Genomic DNA, 22,335 nt, shown 5'->3' on the forward strand with positions numbered 1-22,335 from the left:
AAACTATGTGGAATCAGGCTCAGGGATGTGAGCAATCTGAAAACTGAGGCATGTGTGTGCCCTGTCGCCACCCAGCTTTCTCAGCAGGGCCCTCAAGCAGATATTCTGACTGCATGTCTGGTATTTTGGATGAAATCAATGATGCTAATAAGGATGCATTATCAAGGCCAAAAACCAGAGAGAGAGGAGAGGAGAGAGGGGGAGGGACAGGCATAAAGAGAGGGAAAGAAGGAATGAACGAGAGGGAAAGGGAAAGACGGGGAAAGGAGGGAGAGGGGAAAGAGATTATGAGAGATTAAATGGATGTCAGGGTCTATGGCTATTTCCTCTGGATTGTATTCATCCTCAGCCCAGTGTCTTGCTTCTTCACAAAGCTCTGGCTTCATATATGAAAGACAGACACTGCCACTTTGTTCAACATAACGTGACAGATACCATCCATATTGTGTGTATCGTATGAGACTCATGGTGCCTTTTTTTTTTTTTTTTTTTTAAGTTTCATCTATGTAGAGTGACAGCAAGATTAGGTGTGCCCCATAGTGACTAGGATTTCATGGACTTAGATGGGATAGGAGAGTAACAGCAGTTGGCTGACTGGTGGGTTGCTGGGATGGTTACACTAGGTAATATCGATAAAGTGCCCGCCTTCCCCCTCCTGCCCCCATCACAGCTCTGCCTGTTGAATAACTGGCTGCAAATCCCATACTCACTCAGGTGCTCTGACCCACCACTAGTCCCTGCTTGGGGATTGTAAGGTCTCCCTTTCCAGCTTTCCTTCTGCCATTGGAGTGAGGTACCAGAGCCCTTCCAACATCAGGAAAGAACACATACTGTCCTTCATGGGCTGGCCTTGGCATCCTCTGCTCAACCCCACATAACTGCCACAAGAGAGAGATAGTAACAAGTGCATTCCTTACCAGGTGAGGCCAGAAGGAGTCCATCTAGCCCAGACTAGTCCCATGAACCTTGGCTAAATGCCAGTTGGCATTTAGAGTGGAAGTAAGCACTGTACATTCCATAAATTACAGTTTTCTCGCTGTGTGAGGAAGCCCAGAATCTGTTATGAACAGCTCTGAAGATGCTCAAGAGGTGGCCCAGCCCAGCTCTGCCTTCTACTTACTCTAGCCCAAGCAAATGTTTTCAGACAGATGCCCAGGCACCCCTGCTCCAGGGAGCCTTCTCTGACTTGGTCTGCCTCCCAAACAAGGAGAGACGCTGCAAAAACTGTGGGAGCGTGAGGGCTGTTGGGCAGTAAGGGTGTGAGGCCTGGAAGCTTCTGGGAAAAGAGCAGCAAGTTTCCTGGGCTTTAGCCTGCAGGTTGGACTTCTGAGATGAGGCAGGCATGGGAGACAAGGGCAAAGGGAGGCTTTGCGCTGGGGCCAGGGTGTGTGTGTAGTGGGCCGCGTACCCCCAGCAGAGATGGGCAGGGAAGGGGGCCTGCCTAGTGGGGAGACAGGGTGAGTAGGTCCTGGGGAGCAGGGTGTCTAGGGCGGGGAGTGCTCACGTGCTCCAGGAAGCAGGCGCCCAGTTCGCTCAGGTGAGGGCGCTCCCTGTTGAACCTCTGCTCCAGCGCCTTCACAAACGCCTTCTGGCACTGGTAGATGTCCTCAATGTTCCCGAAAATGGTGCGCAGCTGCTCTTCGCTGAACATGTCGGCGCGCTTGCGACATTGCCTGATGTAGCCCTGAGGCCCGCAACCCATCAGGTCTCTGTCCGGACCCGCCCACGCCAGCCTCCGCGCCCCTCGCCGGGCCTCACCTCGCAGATGTCGCGCAGGTGCTTGATGTAGTCCCGCTCGGTGCTGAGGATCTCGTTGATGACGTTGGTCCGCATCTGGTCCTTGCTGCTCTGCGCCTCGGCCCCTCCATCCTCGGCCTCTCCGTCTCTGGCCCGCAAAGCCTCCTCGTCGGCGGGCTCGTCCTGGTTCACCCGCAGCTGCAGGCAGCGCGCGGCTGGTCAGTGCCGCCTCAAGTCAGCCCCTGCCAAGGGTCAGCGCCCTGCGACCGGCACGCGGCGGCAGCAGGGAACTGAGGCTCGGAAGATGCATAGACCCACCAGCCTTTTTACCCCCAATACCCGAGACCGCACCCACTCTCCCTCCTCTGCTGTTTCTGGACTCAGTCCTGGGAGCGAAGCAAATGCTCATTCTCTCACGGTTTGGAACAAGTGCCTGCTCACAAGGGGCAGACCCTTTAGGGGCTGTGACAGAAGTGGATGGGTGATGGGGCCTTTCTGGCTTTCCCACCTGTTAGTAGGACAGGCTGGAGGTGGAGAGTGGGCAGCTTATCCACGGGGTTTGGGGCAGAAGAAGCAGTGAACCCCAAGGTCTGCGATATCTCCTCTCCACTGCCCTCCACCTGGCTTTTGAGAGGGCACCATGATTCCTTCCTTGGAGACCAAAGGCTGCCACAGTTAGGCTCTGGGTCCCCTTCCTGTGGTCTCTTGTGCTAAAGACTTAACTAGTCCATGTGTCAATTTTCTCAGGTGTAAGTAGCTTTTCCCAGATCCCAGGGCATTGTGAAAGTTGTTAACTGAGATGCCCGTCCAAATTTTCTGCACCTGATTTAGTAAATGCCTGGTGTTGAGTTGTCTGTGGTGATGGAATTCTAATATGCAGATTCCCCCTGGAGGAATCCACACACCATCATTTCTGACCCATTCCTTTCTGACACTGAGGGCACCCCTCAATGCCCTCAGGCAGGGAGCAGGCAGGATTTGGTGATGGCTCTGCAGGAGGAGGAAGCCTGTGTCACACTGTAGCTGGCCTTCTTGACACCTCACTTCCCACCCCAACCCACAGCCTTGCAGTCTCAGCACAGTCCCGAGGGTGGAGGGAGGCAGGGGTGGGGTAAGTCTATGCCCAGGACCTCGGACACCAGAGCAGTTTCAGGTCTGCACTTCTGAACAGAGCCAGTTGACTCCTTATGGGCATAGGAGCAGCACAGGCTGGTGCCATACCCGCACAAAGCTGGCTGGAAACCAGCCCTCGCCGTCGGCAACACGACCCCACCACCACTCTCTGTTGGTGGCATCCATTACTTCGATGACATCCCCAGCTTTGAAGCCCAGTTCCTGGTCATCCATGGTGACATGGTCCCAGAGTGCCTCAGCACAGACCACACTGCCATCACTGATGAGCTGTGGAGAGAGCCACAGATAGCAGATCAGTGGGAAGGCTGTCGTAGACCTCTTCATGGGGAACGGTGTTTCTGCCCTCTGCCCTCCATCCCTTAGCAGCCCTGCAAAGAGGAGATCCTGTCTCATGTTACAGAGGGGTGAACAGAGGGTCCCTCTGAGTCAGTCATTCTTCAGGGGACAGGACTATGCCTTGGGCATGTCTAGACTGGCAGGGCTCATGATGAAGCCTGAAGTGAATTTGACCACCAGAATCCTGGTGAGCCACAGAATCTGAGAAGCAAGTGTGTTGCTCACTCCCCTGCATAGGGCACATCTTCCACCTACCCCACTAGACCAGTGATTTAATTATTACCCTCAGCTTCATTTACCATCTCTGCTCACATTAGGTCCTCCTAATGTGGCACTGGAAGGAGACCACAAGGCTGGAGGGAGAAGGGGCTTATTCCCTCCTACTGTCTTCTTGTGGACTTGCATTATGTGAGGTCCCCTGGCAAGCAGCAGTGCCACTCCTCTCAGGTACATGGGGACCCAGCCATCACAATAGCTGGATCTGCTTTTCAGTGTTTTTTGAACATTTATAGAACCAGTCTCATGGCCCTCCCTTGCCATCTCCGCCAGCCCTCCGCACTAGCTGAGCAGCACCTAGCCTCAGACTTCTAGGTCCCAGGCCCAAGGAATCCTCATCTTTAATTATTTCAACCTCTTTTCTTTATTCCCTAGGTCTAGGGGAGGTAGGTACATCTTGAAGCTGCTATTTCTGTAACAGATACTTCAGGATTGTTCTTATGCACTTGGTTATGGAATCCAGCACTCTTTATGGGGCTCACAATTCTTTGACTTCTCTCTGCTGAAATAATTTAGTGTGTTTCCTTCCTCCCACATGGTCATGGACCTCAAATCAGTAGGAACGCTCCCTTACCCTGAGAGGCAGGGAGGTGGGACTCCCTCCCTCCCCCTTGTGCCCCAGGCAGCCCTTGTGCTTAGAGCCCCATTTCCTGTTGTGCTGATGCCTGCTTTCCTGTAACAGTGGGCTCAGTTTCTTCTCCATGAATAATGAATGGCCCTGGGGCTTAGGACAAGCGGGAGAGTTAGGTTGGGGGCTATACAAGAGGTGAGATACATGCCTCTCTCTAGTGGGACCAAATGTTGGCTCTTCAGGGTGCCTCTTTGGCAATTAAGGCCTCAGAGCATCACCAGCCAGGCCCTCTGCACCAACTATCTCTTCCTCTGAACTGCTTGCCTCTGCCCCCACTCGTAAGTTGAATCCTTCCTTGGCTTCAGGTCCAGTGGTGCCTTCTCTGGGTGCTCCCAGCTCAGTGTATGTGCTTTTTCTCAGACTGAAATGGGATCCGGAGCCGGGCAGCAGCCTGACTGTCTGAGTCTTCACCTGAGAGCTCCAGTAGCTAGGAGGTCTCCCCTAGGCCCTGAATGGGCAAGGTGAAGGGTGGGATAGGCCACCTGGGTACCAGAGCCCACTCAGGTTGGAACCTTCCTCCAGGGTAGGGCCTTAGCAAGCACATTCAGAAACCTCCAGTTCGTGTTCTCTGGGGGATGAAACCTGCTCTAAACCCTGATGAAACCACTCCCCCGAATGATCCACAGCCAACTTGTAGACCTACTCTACCATGCAACAGCCATTCAGGGGCTGCAGATTCCTGATGCCCACCCAGAGACCCTGGGCACCAAGCACTGGGTTATTTATTCCTGGGGGGCTGCATGCCTCCTCGAGGGACCACTGAACTCACCCCAGCTAAAAAGACCTACTACAGGTATGTCCTCTTCTGCAGGAAGGCCTGGTCCCCAGGATCAAGACCTCTTGGCTGCAATATGAACAAGATCAGACAAGAGGACTCAGGGAGGCCACATGAAAGTGCCTGCTGTACCTAGTGAGCAGGTACTGGACTAAGTATCCCAGAGCTGGCACACTCCACATGAGCAGGCTACCACCCCTACTCATGAAGGATCTTGCCTGAAGACAAGGAAGAAGCAGCGTACTCAAGGGTGGTGTGTGTGAGCCAATGAGAATGTGGTTTGCAGGTGAATGTCCTCTTTCAGGGACAGTGATCACAGGTGAGCTGATGCATCAGGACAGAAGATGTGTGTGAGCAAGGGTGATTGTAAGCATAAGGACAGAGGGTGTGTATGACCTCAGGGAAGTGTATGCATCACAATGGAGGAAACGACTACAGGGTATCTGGGTAGTTTTGACCTTTGAGAGGTGAGTGTCCTGAGACTCCCTCTTTCTGAACACACCCCGACATGCACCTGGCAAAACACATTTATACAGTCGCTTAATGGGATGCTCCACTTTGATCTCCTGAGGACACTGCAGGTGAATGCTGTCCAATCCTCAGTTTACACCAGGTGCACATGCAGGTTTCCAGGACAGCGTAGAAGCTGCCTTTCACTCCTGGAGCCCAGGCAGGGAACACATAATGCAGACACACTCCACACAGCCCAGCTTCCCACCATTTCCCTGCCAAGGCTATTCCCTACTAATATTAACTAGGTCAGGTGTCTCTTCCTAACCCTGGGTTCTCTCAAATGAGCCCTGAGAAAAAGCCACTTTTATATGTGCCAGTCCTCCTGCTGCTTTCCTCTGTCAGCCCTTGCAGAGAGGTGCAGATCCTATACAGGTGGTTTCCTATATAGCTGCAGGAGAAGGGCTCTAGGTGTGGGACAAAGAGGCAGGGCTTCCCAGAGAGACAATGGTTCCTGAAACCTTTATGGACAAGCCCCTATGCCTGCATTTTCCAATCATCCAGAAGCCCTTGGTGGTGGTGGGGATGGTCACCTTTGTCACTTCCTTGTCCCTACCTTGCTGTGCACAGGAGGTACTTGACAGACACACAGCCATGAGTAATTCCCCTGATCTCCCTGTGCTTTGGTCCTGACCAATGCCCAAATTGGTCAATGACCAAAGTAACGATGTGCTCTCCCTGGGCCACAAAGCTCCTCTATATCTACAAATGTGAGGCGTTCTGTAAAGTTAGAGCAAGGACATTAACCATTTAAGCCATGTCACCAAGATAAAATGTAGCTCCAAGAGATCAGAGATACGTTCTAACTCCAGGACAGCTCAGAGGCCACCAGAGCCCACACTGCATGGTTTCTGGGCAGAGGTCCTTCCTGATGCTTCCTGTCTGAGGTGCAGTTGCATGGAAGCCCAGATTCAAGTCCAGTAGGCTGAGCCGCAAGGGTTGCAGGCTCTTTCTTGGCCTGGCAGTGGGGAGAAGAAGCTGGCTCTGAGACATGGAATACTTGTGCGGAGGCCAGCTGGGGGAACTGTTCCCGTTAAGGGACAGGGGGCAGGATCCACTCCTGTACCCCAGAGATTCTGACAGGCTTCAAGAAGCCAGGCTTTGCCTCAAAGCTCCCCCTGATGACCACCCACTATGTTTCTCACCCTGTCCCATCTCCTCCTCTCTCACATATGCAGACTAACAGAGGATTCCAATCAGACAGTCTGGGAAAGAATGTGGCTCAGCTACTTTGGGTCCCTGTACAGCAAGGGCTAAGGAGTATTCAGAATGCCCACCTTCGAGGGGATGCAGGAGGGGCTCTACCTGAAGTGGGAGCAGGTTATCTGAGACCACTAACACCTAAAATAGGAAAAGCAAGGGCAGATGACATATGAAGAGGAGCCCAATCACTTCCTAGACACTTCAACCCACACAGAAACGCAGGTCCAGTTCCGCTCACAAGGCAATCACATGTACAAATTCCAGGCAACCATACACAGCCGTGGTCACAGCTGCATCCACATCCTCAGTTTCACATAGAGATGCGCCATTTTAGACACACGCACACACGCCTGCACACACACACACACACACATACACATGCATACATGTGCAAAGGACAGATGGAAAGAACCCGTGGCACAAGTGTCATTACGCCACTGAATCACCTGCAAGGTCGCATCCCCAGCGGGGCGTGCACACAGACCAGGCCTTGGCACATGGGGCTGGAAGGGGAGGCCTCCCCTGGTGGCGTCCCGTACAGGAATCGCGGGGGCAAGACGGGGGCCAATCGCCGCACCTCCGGCCACTGCGGGCTGGGAGCCTTGGCGGGCACCAAGGACAGGGTTGAAAGGGAAGACGCGCGGCTGCCGAAGGAGCCCAACGCTGGCGCCACTCACCCCTGCGCGGTTCCCCGCAGCGCCCTGCCCAGGCAGTCAGCGGAAGGCCAGCAGGAATATCAGTACGACGTTGATGAGGACCAGGAGCGCCAGCACGGCGAAGACCACCACGCGCTGGGCGCCGGGGGGCAGGTTGCAGCGCAGCAAGGCGCGCAGGGCGCTCCCGGGCGCCGCGGGGCGTCGCCGGGACTGCGGGGCCCTGGCCATGGCGCCCAGCCTCCGGGCTCCTGGCGGCCCGGAGGTCCCGCTGAGATAGGGCGGGAGCACGGCAGCCGGGAGCTCTCGGAGGGGGCGGAGCCGCCTGCGCTCGCCCAGCCCGGGGCTCCTCTGGCTCAGCCCGCGTTGTGCGCGCCTTGTCTCTCAGGCCCCGCAGCCATAGCAACGGAGCAACCGCAGGGGCGGAGGAGGCGGGTGGGAGGGGTAAGGAGGCTTGGGCTTGCGCGGCGCTCTGCCCTTGGCGTTTTCCGGGCTACATGTCCGGGGAACCTCTCAAGGTCCACTAGATGGTTCTGGCCCTCGGCCGGCCAGACGCAGAGGACCGCGGTGGCGCTGGGGAGGGCGGAGGGCGGGGGGCGGGGGGCGGGGGTAGGGAGGCGCTCTGGGGTGCTGCGGGAGTTCGTAGATACTGAGGCATCTCAGCTGTGGGGACCAACCAGGAGTTCTGATTCCTAACACCAAGAGCTATCGCGGCCTCCACTTCAGAGGAGTAAATGTGGCTCTAAAAGTTCAGGTAGTTTACGCACTCATAAAACCTCATGGGTATACATGGATGGTGGAATCAGGATTTGAACTCTGGGCAGACTAAAGGTCATCCACATTGAGGTGCTCCATTGAGGCCCTGACTCAGGACCTCTCCTTACTGACCCATCAGAGCAGTATTTTGTTCCTTTGGGAAAGCAGCTGGCTTCTTCAGCTGCTAGTCATCCCCTCCCAGATTTATTGAGGTGTAAGTGATAAATACGAATTGTATATATTTAAAGTGCACAACTTGGTATTTTGAAGAGGTATACATTGTGAAATAATCACCACAATCAGGCTAATTACCATATCTGTCACCTCACACACTTACCATTTGCCTATCTATGTGTGGTGACAACTTTTTTTTTTTTTTAAGTTTATTTATTTTTCAGAGAGAAAGGGAGAGAGAGACAGAGAGCAAGCAGGGGGAGCTGCAGGCAGAGAGAGAGGGAAAAGCAGATTCCCCCCCCCCCCCCCCCGCAGCAAGGAGCCTGATGCGGGACTCCACCCTGGGACCCTGGGATCATGACCTGAGCCGAAGGCAGCCCTTTAACGGACTGAGCCACCCAGGTGTCCCTATTGCGGTGACAACTCTTAAGATATATCCTCTTCGCAAATTTAAAGTGCACAAGGTATTGTTAACTATGATCATGTTGCACCTTAGATCTCCAGAATTTATTCATCTCACACACACTTTGTATCCCTTTGTCTGACATTTCCCCCTTTCTCCCTCCCCCAACTCCAGGCAATCATCGTTCTTCTCTCTGCTTCTATGAGTTTGACTTTTAGATTACATATATAAGTAAGATCATGCATTTTTTGCCTTTCTGTGTCTGGCTTATTTCACTTAGCATAATATCCTCCACATTCATCCATGTCGTCGCAAATGGTGGACTTTCCTTTTTTAAGACTGAATAGTATTTCATAGTATATATACCACATTTTCCTTGTCCATTCATCTGTCAATGGGCACTTAGGTTACTTCCATGACTTTACTACTATGAATAATGCTGCAGTGAAGATGGGAATGCAGGTATCTCTTTGAGATCTGATCTCATTTCTTTTGGAATGTCCAGAAATAGGATTTCTGGATTAAATAATAATTCTATTTAAAATTTTTTGAGGAACTTCGATACTGTTTTCCATACTGGCTCTACCAATCTATATCCCCACCAACAGTTTAAAAGTTTCCTTTTCTCTACATTGTCACCAAACTTATCTTTTGTCTTTTTAATAATGGGCATTCTAAGAGATGTAAAGTGATACTTCATTGTGGTTTTGATTAGCATTTCCCTGATGATTAATGATGTTCCATGTGTTTGTCCATATATCTGTTGGCGATTTGTGTATCTTCTTTGGAAAAATGTCTATTCAGGCCTTTTGTCCATTTTTAAAATGAATTATTTGTTTTTTCTACTATTCCTGAGTTACTTATATATTCTGGATATTAATGAGTTACTTATATATTCTGGATATGCATTACTTATATATTCTGGATATTAATCCTTTATCAGGTACATGTTTGCAAATGTATTCTCCCATTCCACAGACTGGCTTTTCACTCTGTTGACAGTTTCCTTTCACTGTACAGAAGCTTATAGTTTAGTGTAGTCCCACTTACCTATTTTTTTTGTTGTTGTTACCTGTGCTTTTGGTATCATACCCAAAAAACCATTGCCCAGACCAGTGTCAAGAAGCTTTCCCCTGTTTTCTTCTAGTAGCTTTATGGTTTCAGGTTTTTGGTTTGAGTCTTTAATCCATTTTGAGTTGCTTTTTATGTATCTTGTGAGGTAAGGGCCCAGTTTCATTCTTCTGCATGTGGCTCAACAGCTTTTTTTTAAAAAAAAACCCTATGTCAGGGTGCCTGGGTGGCTCCCAGTTGGTTGGACATCTGCCTTCATCTCAGGTCATGATCCCGGGGTTCTGGGATGTAGCCCCACATCAGAATCCCTGCTCAGTGGGAAGTCTGCTTCTCCCTTTTCTCTGCTCCTCCCTCCTCTGGTGCACATACTCTCTAAAAGAAATGAACTCGTGAAACAAAACAAAACCTTATGTCAACTATGCAGGAGTTTACACTTTCTTCCTGATGGAGGCTGCAAACTTAACACTATAGGTGTCATGTGCAGGTGTCTGTCAGTCCATCTATAACAGCGAGCTCTGTCACAGTCACCATGCCATCAGAGGGGTGCAGCTGTGGGGGCTGAGGAGACTTAAAAGCAGGTCAGAAGTGAGTAGAGATTTTCAGGTTCCATGGGGGTATGAGTGATGGAATATGTGCAGAGGTGGGTGTTCACATGTGAGTGACTTTGTTTCTGTATGTTCAGGTTTCTATGTGTGGGTCAGTACCACATACATGTGAGTGAGTACAGATGAGTGCACTGAGGACACTCCCATCCTGCTGAACACCCTAAGCAGATGCTGGGATGTGTGTACCAGGAGTGGTTCAGGATTGTGTCCATAGAGGCTGGCTGCCTGCCTCAGAGCTGATGGTTCAGCCTGGTCCCATCTGTCTGGTTGTCTGGTTGTCTGTCTGGTTCTCTTATTTCTGTATCTCTTCAGTTCTTCAGGAAACTAGGCTCAAGATTTGCTCCCTCAAGCTCTCAGGAGGATTGTGGGGGAAGAGAAAGCATCAAAGGCTCTCTGCCACCCCAAATCCCAGGGCTCCTGTGGTAATACTGTGTGACATGCCCTTTGGTAGGGAGCAGCTTGGAAGCCCTGACTTTGGGCCAGATGTTCTATTGTGCCCCTGTAGTTACAGAACCATTAAACACCAGGGAAGAAGGGACAGAAGGAAGTTCTGGGACTCCACTGGCCAGTGCATGCTGAGTGCTGTGGATCTATTGTACTACCTGTTGCTGGACTGGCCTGAGGACCATACTTTAAGGCTCCATCCAAGGCCCAGTTCTGGTGTAAGATCTCCCCTACAGCTGACCAGCCTGGGGCAGAAGAATTTCTGAACCTGGGCTGGGACCAAGAACTAAGGGGTGCCCTCTGCCCTGCCTGGGGAACTGGGTGTATAGCAGGGAACACAGTGGCAACATCTTTTTTGTGTATGTTTCATGACCAAAAACAAAGCCAGAATAGTTTGAAAGCGAAAGCCTTCACCCTTGAGGGGTTCAAGCTAGATGGTGCTAAGCCAGGGAGGGTAGAGTAGGTGGAGATGGCAGCAGGGAGTGGCCCACCCAGGCTGCCAAGGTGGCAGGACTGACAGGGAGAAGGGCAGATGAGGGATAAGCCCCCAGGACCATGTCTTGGGGAGGGAAGAGGAAAGCTGCTCTTGGTATGCTGGCCACTAGAAAACTTTCAGTCCTGGCCCTGGGTGTTTTCAAGCTGACACTACTCTACCCCATGGAGAGTTAAGTGTAGTCATTGTCCCCAGACAGGGCATAAAAGAGGTAACTGGAACACTGGCCAGTATCAGGCTCTTCTCCCGGGACGGTGCAAGAAGGGGGTACAAGAGCCAGGTCAGGCCTTGGGCTGGACACCCAGGCTCACAGGTACTGGGGAGGACAGAAAGATCTGCAGAGAAGGTCAGACTAACTCCATGGATGGGGTGGGTACAAGTTGGCATGGTGTCCTGCAGTGTCCTCTTAATATTCCACAAGGAATTTCTGGGAGCTTAAGGATGACAAGACTGTCTTCAATCCTTGGGTGACCCTGTGGCCTGGTGGGCCAGGACAGTCCTGCTTCCCATCTACTCTGCTGGCCTAACTATTGGTAGAGCTCCTTTTATGCTTTAAGTCTCAGGGTAGATGACAAGATTTATATCTGTCTGCCCTCTAGTTCAAACTTCATCTCTTCTCAGTAGGAGGCTCCAGGAACTATTCCTGGTCCCCCCCATACCCTCCTGGAGCAGGGACATCAGAACACTCCTATGCACAGGTGCTCTGAGTAGACCTGGACACAACAAGGCCCTCAGAGACTTACAGGCAGTGAGCAGAACTGGAAGGAAGACCAGCTCCACACATGTGCCCTCCTTTCATGCAGTTGTGACCTGGCCAATAGGGGAGACACTGTCACCTATAGGGCAGTAGTGTGGGCATCAGAAGACTGTAGGCCTCTGAGCCAGGAGCCATGTCCTCTCCCTTCTTCTGGTCCCATCTCACAACTTGGTGGGGAGAAGGCGGGTAGCTGGGTGGGAATGAAAAGAAAATGATGTTTTCCCAAGACTCCTCCTCCTTTCGGCCCTCAACTCCAGAAAATATGCTCGGGCTAAGGATATTGTCAGGCCTGACTGCAGTGATAAGTGCCCAACCCAGCAGGACAGGCTCAGAGTCTTGTGAGGTAGGGAGAGGATGGGAAGAGGGTGAGGAATTGGGCAGATAGGCCCAGGCCTGGCTCTCGAACATTTGGACAACACACTAGATGGGACAATGCTGAAGAAAGAAAGGGATATTTCTGGGCACTGAAGAGAACGCCTATAGCAGGGGTGGACGATCATGAGGGCAAGGCCCATGTGAGATGCAGAGAATAAAGAATGAGCATAATGCTGTGTCCTTTCTCACTTTCTCACATAAATGCCCTGTGCCCTTGGCCCCTGCCAGTCCTATATCCCAGGGCCTGGGACATCACCAGACACGAATTAAATACTCAGTAGATATGTCACATAGATGCAACATACACATCCACGCAACACACTCAGAACCTTCTTGTGCATGCAAGTGTGGGCACATGCACTCACTTCTGTATCCAGAATTCACTATTCTGCACTACCTGTATCTACCGCTCTTTGGGAGAAATGGTTTTTGAGCTCCCTTCTGCTTGGAAATTGAGATGTCGTCTCTCCTTCTGAAGTCAACACAAACAAGAAAGTGTCACAATTTAGAACATGATATTCATATGTGTCCAAAAAATCCAAGTGAATGTGTGATTTTAGAGCAAGACAACTATTCTTTAGTCTGGACTTTTCTTTGACACCTGTTGCGTCTATAATCTCTAAGTATGAAACTCACATTGACCCTAGCAAATCTTCTTGCTGTACCTGTGAGCCAGCAATGAGTGTTAGAGGGTTTGGGAAAGCACAGTGGGACTCGGCAGCTCTTAGAAGGCCAAGGGAACCAGCCTGTTATTGGAGAATCACCTTTCATAGCTCTTCAGTTTCTGATTATGTGGGTTTATTTGATGCTGCAAAAAAATCATAATGAATGCCTGCCTTTACACAGTATCTTATAAACCTGTATAAGTGACCCTCCTATAGCTGTCCATGTGACTCAGATGCCACATCCACTCCACAGAGGAAACTTAGGCCCTGAGGAGGGAATGACTTGCCATAGGTCCCCAGCTGGCCAGTGGCAGGATGAAGGGAAGTGCAAGGCTGTCAGCCTCCAAACGCAGGCCCTGTCCTTTATGCTATACTGCCCTAGGAGTATAGCATAAGCCCTAGGAGAGCAGTATAGCATGAAGTATCTAGAAGTGCTGCTGGGTGTCATAAAGGTAAGTAGCCTGGTGGACACTAACCAAGTCAGCAGCCCAGCATCCAACTGGCATGATCTTGCTGCATCCCTGGAGAACGGCTCCTTGGTCTGGTTGCCCTCCTCTGGGATGTGATATGTCCTTCCCCGCAGAGGCACATCCAGGAAAGACAAGTAACCTGGAAAGCACTGACTGCTCTGAACATAAGAAACAACATTACCACTCTGTCTACTCAGAAGCCCCAATACCAATAAAGACCTTTGAACCGAATAGGAAACAAATTTTCTAGGTGGCCAAGATAGACACTATCCAATTCATAATATAAATTACCTTCATTTCCCTCATAAAGATGCCCTCTGCCAGAGCCTATTTGTTCTTTTAGAGTGGCCCTGGCTCTTGACTTCCCTCATCCAAAGCATCTAAGAATGAAAAACTTGTCAAGGGCCTCAGAAGACACCTCCACCCCAGCAGCAAGATCTGACAGACCAGAATTTTGCCATCAGGTAGGACACACACAGCTATGAAAAACAGACACAGGAATTCTAACAATACAACACCAGTGGCCACACACCTTGTCAGAGTCCCTAAAAACTGTATGTGAGTATTTCGCATTGCTGGAAATTTACTGAGAACCCACCACATGCCAGGGTAGTTATGTTATTTCAGTCAGTCCTCAGGTAACCTCATCGATACCCTATTTTACAGTTAAGTAAACCAGCGTTCAGAGCTCCACACCTGGCCCTGGGCAGGGAGAAACTATCATCCAGGTCTGGGAGGCCCCAGTGCTCAGATTCTACCCCCTGCACCATGCTTCTCCCTACCAGGGCTGGGGCCCAAGACTGAAGAGGGCAGCCTGAGACTTCAAGGAAAAGCAAAACCATTATCTGTAAATTCTGCTTAAGATAACAAAATAGCCGATGAGAAGTACTTAAAGAAAGGCTTTATGTATTGGAAATGTCCACTTAACTTGGATATGTGTTCTTTAAACACCATGGATTTTGAATAAAGCATTATTTAATGACTTTTAAATTATTCAGATCTGGGCATGAGAGAAGAGTTTGTCCTCCGTCTATAGGTTGCACCCATCTGTCAAGTAGGTAATGAGGATAGTCCTCGAGGGTTTCTGAGAAGCCCACCAGCCCATTTATTCACTCACAGTGTTTGTGAACTGATCCTCTCCTGAGGTGTTGCAAGATCCTGGGTAGTCAGATTCTGGTTTTGATGAGACAGAAATACACAATAGCTTATGACCAGGAAGAGAATGCAGTGTTATGGATGTGGGTTATGGACCACATTATGTTTAGGGGTCCTCTACCTGCCAAACTAAGTAAAAAAAGAAGATGAGGAGAAAATAGAAGTACAAGTGAGAAAAAGAGAGGAGTCAAGGTCTCAAAATGTCTCTGTCCTTGGAGAATGCAAAAGGAGTCCTTGATAGGGGAACCAGTTTTACCTAGAGGAAGTATGTCACTAATTTCTTCTGTTTAGGTAGGAAAAGCAAACAAACTTGCACACAGTTGTCATAACAACCACAAAGCTCTTTGAGCTCTTGGAGTCAATAGGAGAGAAATCAATTTTCACTTGCCTTGCTTTCCATCCTGCCCAGACAACTTCTTGGAGGGATAGGGGGCTAAAGCCCTGGCCTCCCTTCTACCAAGCAGAGTGTCTTCTGTCCAGGATGGCTTATGGGGCTGTTATAAGGAAGGACACACCAGCACTCTTTCATCATATGTCTTGGGTCATGCCTGCCATCTTGGGTTCTCTGTAGGCCATGAGAGCAGAGGGGCAAGACCTGTATTGGGGTAAGCTCTGCTGGTGGACACCACATCCTAAAATGAGAGCCACAGGCTGAAACACCTGGGGGCCATTGCCATCTGCTTGGAACACAGAGACTGTGGACATCTAGGCCTGTAAGAGAATGCTGGACTCACCCTTACATCCAGGCCATCTGTCCCATTCCCATCCATTCATCCATGCAGCCTTGACCCTACCTCGTTGATGGCCAGCTGCTCACCACCCCCTCCAGGGTGGCTATAGTGGTGGCTGGAGCTGTGCATGTCCTCAAACAGGTCTTCCTCACTCTCCACCTCATCAGCACGGAGGGCTGTGTCCAGAACTCCATCAGGGATAGCTGGAAGGAGAGACACCAGGTGGCAAAGAGGAGCTGAGGATGGGGGACAAGCAGAGAAGGAAATGCACCTTTGCAGGATAAATGAGCTTTCTTTGAGAGGTGGGAGAAGACCTGGGGACTAGTTTTTCAAATCCTTTTTTCTGCAAAATGTGGTCTGGTTGAAAGAGTGCACAAGGTGACTTTTGCCCCATTGCTCTTGATCACCTAGCCTTCAATCCCCACCATCACCCTAAGGAAACAGAAATATCTGCCAGAGCATGATGCTCAAGAGTCCCCTCCAGCTGAATTCAGTTCAAAGCCTTCTACCCACTAAATAATGACTCCATTATTTCCTAAGAATAATGCTAACAATTTATTCTGAAATACATATGTATCCAAAGAAATATAAAGTAATATATTTGAGTATAGTTTAGAAATTAATAAAATGATCTCCATAGTAATTACTCTGCTTAAGAAAATACCAGAATCTCGGAATTCACCTCTCTGCATGCTCTATTCTGACTGCATTCCCTTCTTTCCTTTAGAGCTATCTATTATTTCTATAAATCACACCCGTGCTGTGTTCTAGCATTTATTTCTGCTGAGTCTTCTATGGTTTGACCTTATGTAAATGAGACCATCCAGTACTGTTTCTGCTTTGGCTGGCCTTTTTTTTTTTTTTTTTTGCTCAACTGCTTATGTAGCTGTGATTGATTCATTCTCACAGATGCACAGTCTTATCATGAACATGTCAAATTTTACATATCCATTGCACTGCTAGAGAGCAGCGGGTGCTTTTCTGTATTGCTGCTAGTATGAAAGACGGTACTGCAGACATACCTCCACACCGCTGGGGCACATGTTCCAGAGTTTCCCCTTGGACAGTGGTTTTCAACCTCTTTTCCATTACTACCCCCTAAAGAGCCCTTTATACATTGTTTTCCTAATTGTCCCAACGAAATTTTAATACCACAAATATACTGTATGTTTATGTTCCATGGCTCTTTGGAAGGCCACAAACCATTGTCATGCCTAAAATTTTTGCCCCCTTTGGCAAAAATCATTACCTCTGATGTGAATTGATAGTCTAGGTGGATGGGTCCCAGGTGTGGTATCCCTGGGTCCTAGGTGTGCCAAACTGTTTCCCAAAGCTATTCTACCACTTAAAATTTCCAACAGTGTGTTGCCTCGGTGGCTCAGTTGGTTAAATGTCTGACTCTTGGATTCAGCTCAGGTCATGATCTCAGGGTCATGAGATAGAGCCCCACCTCAGGCCCTACACTCTGCATGGAGTTTGCTTAAGACTCTCTTTCCCTCTCCCTGTCCTTGTCACTGACATGCACACATGCCCTTTCTCCTCTCTCTCTCCAATTAAAAAAAAAAAAAAAGACATCCAACAGTATGTATGAATGTTCCCACCACACCCCATCCTAGCCAGCTCTGAGGACTGACATCATCAGACATAGTTGACAGGCTGATGGGTGTGGAATGGAATCTTACTATAGTTTGAATTTACATTTCTCTGACCACTAATGATCACTAATGAGGTGAACACCTTATCCATGTTTATGGGTCATTGGTATTTTCTTAATGTGAAAAATCTATATCTATTGATACAGATAAGGTCTTTAATGTAATCAATAATGTAAAAAATATATTTCTATGTATGTGTATATGTACATACACTGCCCCAATTCTGCATGCTAAATCTTTTTCACCCACTTGTATCACAAGTATCATCTCCCACTTTGTAGTTTGTCCCAACTCTTTAAGGTGCTTTTGGTGAACAGAAGTTCTTAATTTTCATATAGACAAATTTGTCAATCATGTCCTGTGTGGTTTATATTTTTCGTGCTGATAAACTCTTCCCCACCTCAAAGTTGCAAAGGTACCCTCCTATGTTATCTTTCAAGGTTTTGTAGTTTTTCTTTTGACATTAAGTTTTTATTGCACTTGGGAATGATTTTTGTGTATTGTGTAGTTTGAAATCTGTGGTATTATCATTTATAATAAGAAATATATACTTGGACTTTGACCCTTTCCAGGCACAGAGCTCCTGGGGTATCCTATGATAAGAGTGATAAAGGTTTCTTTTCTTATGTTAATGAATACTTTGGGAAAGCCCCTAGGTAACAGGGATGGGGCTGCCCCCCCAACCTACTTCTAGGGAGGGGAAAGGGGCTGGATCAACAGGCAGTGCCAATGATTTAGTCAATCACACCTACATAATAAAGCCTCCAAAAAACCCCTAAGGACAGCATTTGGAGAGTTTTTTAGTTGGTGAACACATGGAAATTTGGGGATAGGGCATGGAAGCTCTGTGACTCTTCCTTCAGTTTCCTGGGAAACTCTTCCATCTGGTTGTTCCTGAGTTCTATCCTTTTGTAATAAATTGGTAATCTAGTCAATAAAATGTTTCTCTGAGGTCTGTGAGCCGCTCTAGCAAATTAATTGAACTCATTGCAGGACTTTGTTGGAACCTCCAATTTATAGCCTGTGGATCAGAAACACCTGGGGCTTGTGACTAGTACCTGAACTGGGAGAACAAGGGTGGTCATATAGGACTGAGCCCTTAACCTGTGGGATCTGAAATTATCTCCAGGTGGTGAGTATGAGAATTGAGCTGAATTGCAGGACACCTTGCTGGTGTCTGAGAAATTGCTTGGTAATGGGAACACACATGAGAATGGGTCCAGAACTTTTAGAATCCAGTTTCATTTTTTTCTGTAAAGATAAGCAATTTTCTCAGCATCATTATGGAATAGACAGTGCTTTCCAATGGATCCATGATGTCTGCTCTGGCCTTAAATTGAGTTCTGGACTCTATTCTTGTGGGAGGCAGAGTAAAGTAATAGCCTCCAAAAAGTGCCAAAGTCCTAATCCCTGGAGCCCATGAATATGTTATTTTACATGACAAAGAGGAATTAAGATTGCAAATGGAATTAAATCTACAAATCAGCTGATATCAACATAAGAGGATTATCCAACATTCCCTGGGTGAGCCAAACATAGGTAAAAATATTAACTTTGTGAAGACTCATCTCAAGCATTTCCTCTGGGCAAGTCTTATCTAATATCACTCCAAGGACTGACATTGGTTTCTATCTCACTCCTAAGGAGCTTTGTACAGACAATGGTCATGGCGCTTATCATACATCCCCTATACCTTGCACTGTCTGACTATCTCCCCAAAGGCAGTAACCATGCCTTATTCCTTGATGTAGACTTCAGTAAGTGTTAAAGAAATGAATGGATAAAGTAATGGGAGCATGGTGGACAGAGGGAATGACTGAATAGATGAATAAAAAAATGGAGAGACGAATAAGTGAATGTAGGGAGGCCTGGAGGATGATGGCAAATAATGGAAGGCACAGCCTCTGGGGCCTGGCAGAGCCAATGCCTGGAATACAGCTAAAGCTTCATGCCCATGGCTGAATATGGACACAGAAGCACGGAACTTGAAAGCAGCACTCTGTCCCTGGAAATGACTGGAGAAGTCCTCTGTTCCAGCCTGGCAGCAATTGCCTGAGCCCAGCTTAGGGGCAGGAGCTAAAAGCCCTGCCCCTGACCCCACATAGTCAAGAGTCCCAAGGAACCCTCATCATTTTTATTTCATATTTTATTGTTTTTAAATGATTATTATGGAAAGTTCTGAATAAGTACAAAGGGAGAGAATGAATATTGTGTTCCCATTATCCAGCTTCAGCAATTTTCAACATGAAGGCAATTTTGTTTCATCATCCATATCCCCTCCCCTTTCAGATCCTAGATATGATACAATTCCATCTGTAAAAACTGTAGTATATAGAGATGAGGACTTGGTCTTCATAAAAAACAAATAGCTATAATACATATCTAAAACAAACTATAATCCATCAGAGGTTATCTTAGTGGTATACCTTCTCCTCTAGTTCATTAAAAAAAAATTTTAAGGGCATCTACATGACACAGTTGATTAAATGACTGACTCTTGGTTTTCTGCTTTGGTCTTGATCTCAGGGTTGTGAGATTGAGTTCTGTGTGGGGCTTTGCACTCAGTGCAGAGTCTGCGTGGGATTTTTCTCTCTCTCTCTGCACCTCCCCCCACCCAAATAAATAGATAAATCTTAAAAAAAAAACACAAAAAAACTTTTATTTTGAAATAACTCTCTAGGGAATTGTAACTGTAGTGCAGAGGTCCTGTGTACCCTTCACCCAGTGGTTACAGCTTATGGAATTCTGATAAAATATCAGACAGGAAAGTGGCCTTAGTACCATGTGTGTTTATGGTTCTATATCATTTTACCATCTGTGTAGATTTGTGTAACCACCATGGCAACCAGTATGTAAGCTTTGGAGGATAACTTTTTCACTCAGCTGAATAGCCTTAAGATCCAGCCAAAATGTGTGTATTTCTACCACATCCTTTTTGTAGCTTACTAGTTTTCCATGCAATGGGTATATTAGTTTGTTCCACCTCCAACCCACTGACAGACATCCAAGTGATTTCTGATTTCAGGCTGTTGTAAATAAAGGTCCTATGAACATCTGTGGACAGGTTTTTGGGTGGACCTAAATTTTCATTTCTCTGGGATAAATGTAATTGCCCAGGGGTAAAATTGCTGGGTCATATGGCAATTTATTGTTCAGTTTTCTAAGAAACTGCCAAACTATTTTCTTAAATCTCTTTTTTTTAAGATTTTATTTATTTATTTGACAAAGAGAGATTACAAGCAGGCAGAAAAACAGGCAGGGGTTGGGGTGCAGGGGTGAAGCAGGCTCCCCGCCGAGCAGTGGTCCCGATGTGGGGCTCTATCCCAGGACCCTAGGATCATGACCTGAGCTGAAGGCAGAGGCTTAACCTACAAACTATCTTCTAGAGTAGTTATACCATTTTATACTCTCATACTCAACAATGTGTATTTTTCTCAGAATCCTTACTTGCATCCAGTATTGTCACAATTTTATATATTTTTTAAAAGTTTTATTAATTTATCTGAGAAAGAGAGAGAGAGTGCAAAAGTGGGGAGAGGGGCAGAGGGACAGGAAGAGAGAGAATCTTAAGATAAGATCTGACCTCCCAGAGCAGGGCTCAGTAATGACCTGAGCTGAAACCAAGTGTTGCATACTCAACTGACTGAGCCACCCAGGTGACCCTGTTAACAATTTTATATTTTAGACATTTTGATGTATAGTGTATAGTGTATAGTGATATTGTATCATGGTCTTAATTTGCATTTCCCAAAGACAGGTGCTGTTAAACATTTTTTCATGTGCTTATTTGTAATCTATATACTTTTTTTGGTGAAGCATTTCTTCTTTTTTTTTTTTTTTTTTTGCCCTTTTCTAATTAGATTGTTTATTGTTTTGATGTTGAGATTTGAAAATTCTTTTTTTAAAAAAATTTTTTTATTAAGTAAACTCTACCCTCAATGTGGGGCTTAATCTCATGAGATCAAGAGTTGCATGCTCTACCAACTGAGCCAGCCAGGTACCCTGGAAAATTCTTTTTTTAAAGTTTTTAAATTTAAATTTTTAAATTTAATTTTTGTATTTTTTTAAAGATTTAAAAAATTTATTTGACAGAGATCGTAAGTAGGCAGAGAGGCAGGCAGAGAGATGTGGGGGAGGCAGGCTCCCTGCTGAGCAGAGAGCCTGATGCAGGGCTTGATCCCAGGACCCTGGGATCATGACCTGAGCTAAAGGCAGAGACTTTAACCCACTGAGCCACCCAGGTGCCCCTATATTTCATTTTTAATATAATAAACAGTCTACACCTAACATGGGACTCAAACCCATAACCCTAAGAACAATACCAGCAAGGTACCTCTGAAAATTCTTTATATATTCTAGCTATGAGTCCTTTGTCAGATGCATGATTTGGAAATATTTTCTCTTAGTCTGCAGCTTATTTTTTCATCCTCTTCACAAGGGTTTTCATGAGCTAAAGTTTAAAATCTTTGATAAAGTTCAATTTTTTGATTTTTCCTCTTATGGAACATGCCTTTGGAATCATATCTAAGAACTCATCACCAAACCCTAGTTGCAAAAGAATTTCACTTATGTTTTCTCCTAAAAGCTTTATAGTTTTACCTTTTACATTTAAATCTATGATCCATTTTGAGTTGTGTTTTTCTTTTCTTTTCTTTCTTTCTTCTTCTTCTTCTTCTTCTTTTTTTTTTTTTTTTGGGTCAACCCTAGATAAACTAGATGATATGGACAAATTCTTAGGAACACACATCTACCAAAAATGACTCAAGAAGAAACAGAAAATCTGAATATATATAAAATTTGTAAGGAGACTGAAGCAATAGTCAAAAACTACTTAACAAAATAAAGCCTAAGAGTAGATGGATTCACTAGTGAATTCTACCAAACATGTGAATAAGAATTGGCATCAATCTTTCTCAATATCTTCCAAAAACTCAATAAGAGAAAATACTTCCTCATTAAAACCAGACAAAACACCACAAGAAAACTACAGACAAATATCCCTTATGAATATAGATTGCAAAAATCCTCAACAAAAGATTAGTAAGCTGAATTCCATAAGTAAACTACTAGTAAATTGAATTTGACAAGATACTGAAAGGATTATATATATCTTTACCTACTAGGATTTATTTTTGGAATACAAGAATAGTTCAACATATGAAAACTGTTCAATGCAATATATGACATTAATTGAATGAAGGGGAAAAATTACATAATCATCTCAATTGATGCAGAGAAAGCACTGGCAAGATTCAGCACCCTTCCATGATAAAAAAATACTCAGCATATTAGAATATAAAGGAATGTCCTCAATATGATAAAGGCC

General features: G+C 47.0%; 1 protein-coding gene across 9 annotated transcripts in view; it reads right to left on the reverse strand.

Moving 5' to 3' along the window:
- ARHGEF4 (Rho guanine nucleotide exchange factor 4) overlaps positions 1 to 22,335 on the reverse strand; it is a 251,231-nt gene that overhangs the window by 6,932 nt on the left and 221,964 nt on the right. For 6 of the 9 annotated variants that reach the window (XR_006602418.1, XM_045066525.1, XM_045066523.1 and 3 more), the window contains 4 exons: positions 15,418 to 15,557; positions 2,959 to 3,138; positions 1,759 to 1,935; positions 1,505 to 1,684 (listed from right to left, as the gene is read on the reverse strand). Coding sequence is in view for 8 of the 9 variants with exons in the window: in XM_045066525.1 (XP_044922460.1) it covers positions 1,505 to 1,684; positions 1,759 to 1,935; positions 2,959 to 3,138; positions 15,418 to 15,557 (677 nt within the window). In the remaining variant the exon portion in view is untranslated. Of the gene's footprint in view, positions 1 to 1,504; positions 1,685 to 1,758; positions 1,936 to 2,958; positions 3,139 to 4,883; positions 4,959 to 7,279; positions 7,624 to 13,474; positions 13,941 to 15,417; positions 15,558 to 22,335 lie in introns of those variants that run through there. The other 3 variants (XM_045066526.1, XM_004777773.3, XM_013048589.2) reach the window with 3 other exon arrangements.

The sequence above is a fragment of the Mustela putorius genome, unplaced genomic scaffold, assembly GCF_011764305.1.
Source record: "Mustela putorius furo isolate JIRA1106 unplaced genomic scaffold, ASM1176430v1.1 tig00003867_pilon_pilon_pilon, whole genome shotgun sequence".
Lineage (NCBI taxonomy): Eukaryota > Metazoa > Chordata > Mammalia > Carnivora > Mustelidae > Mustela > Mustela putorius.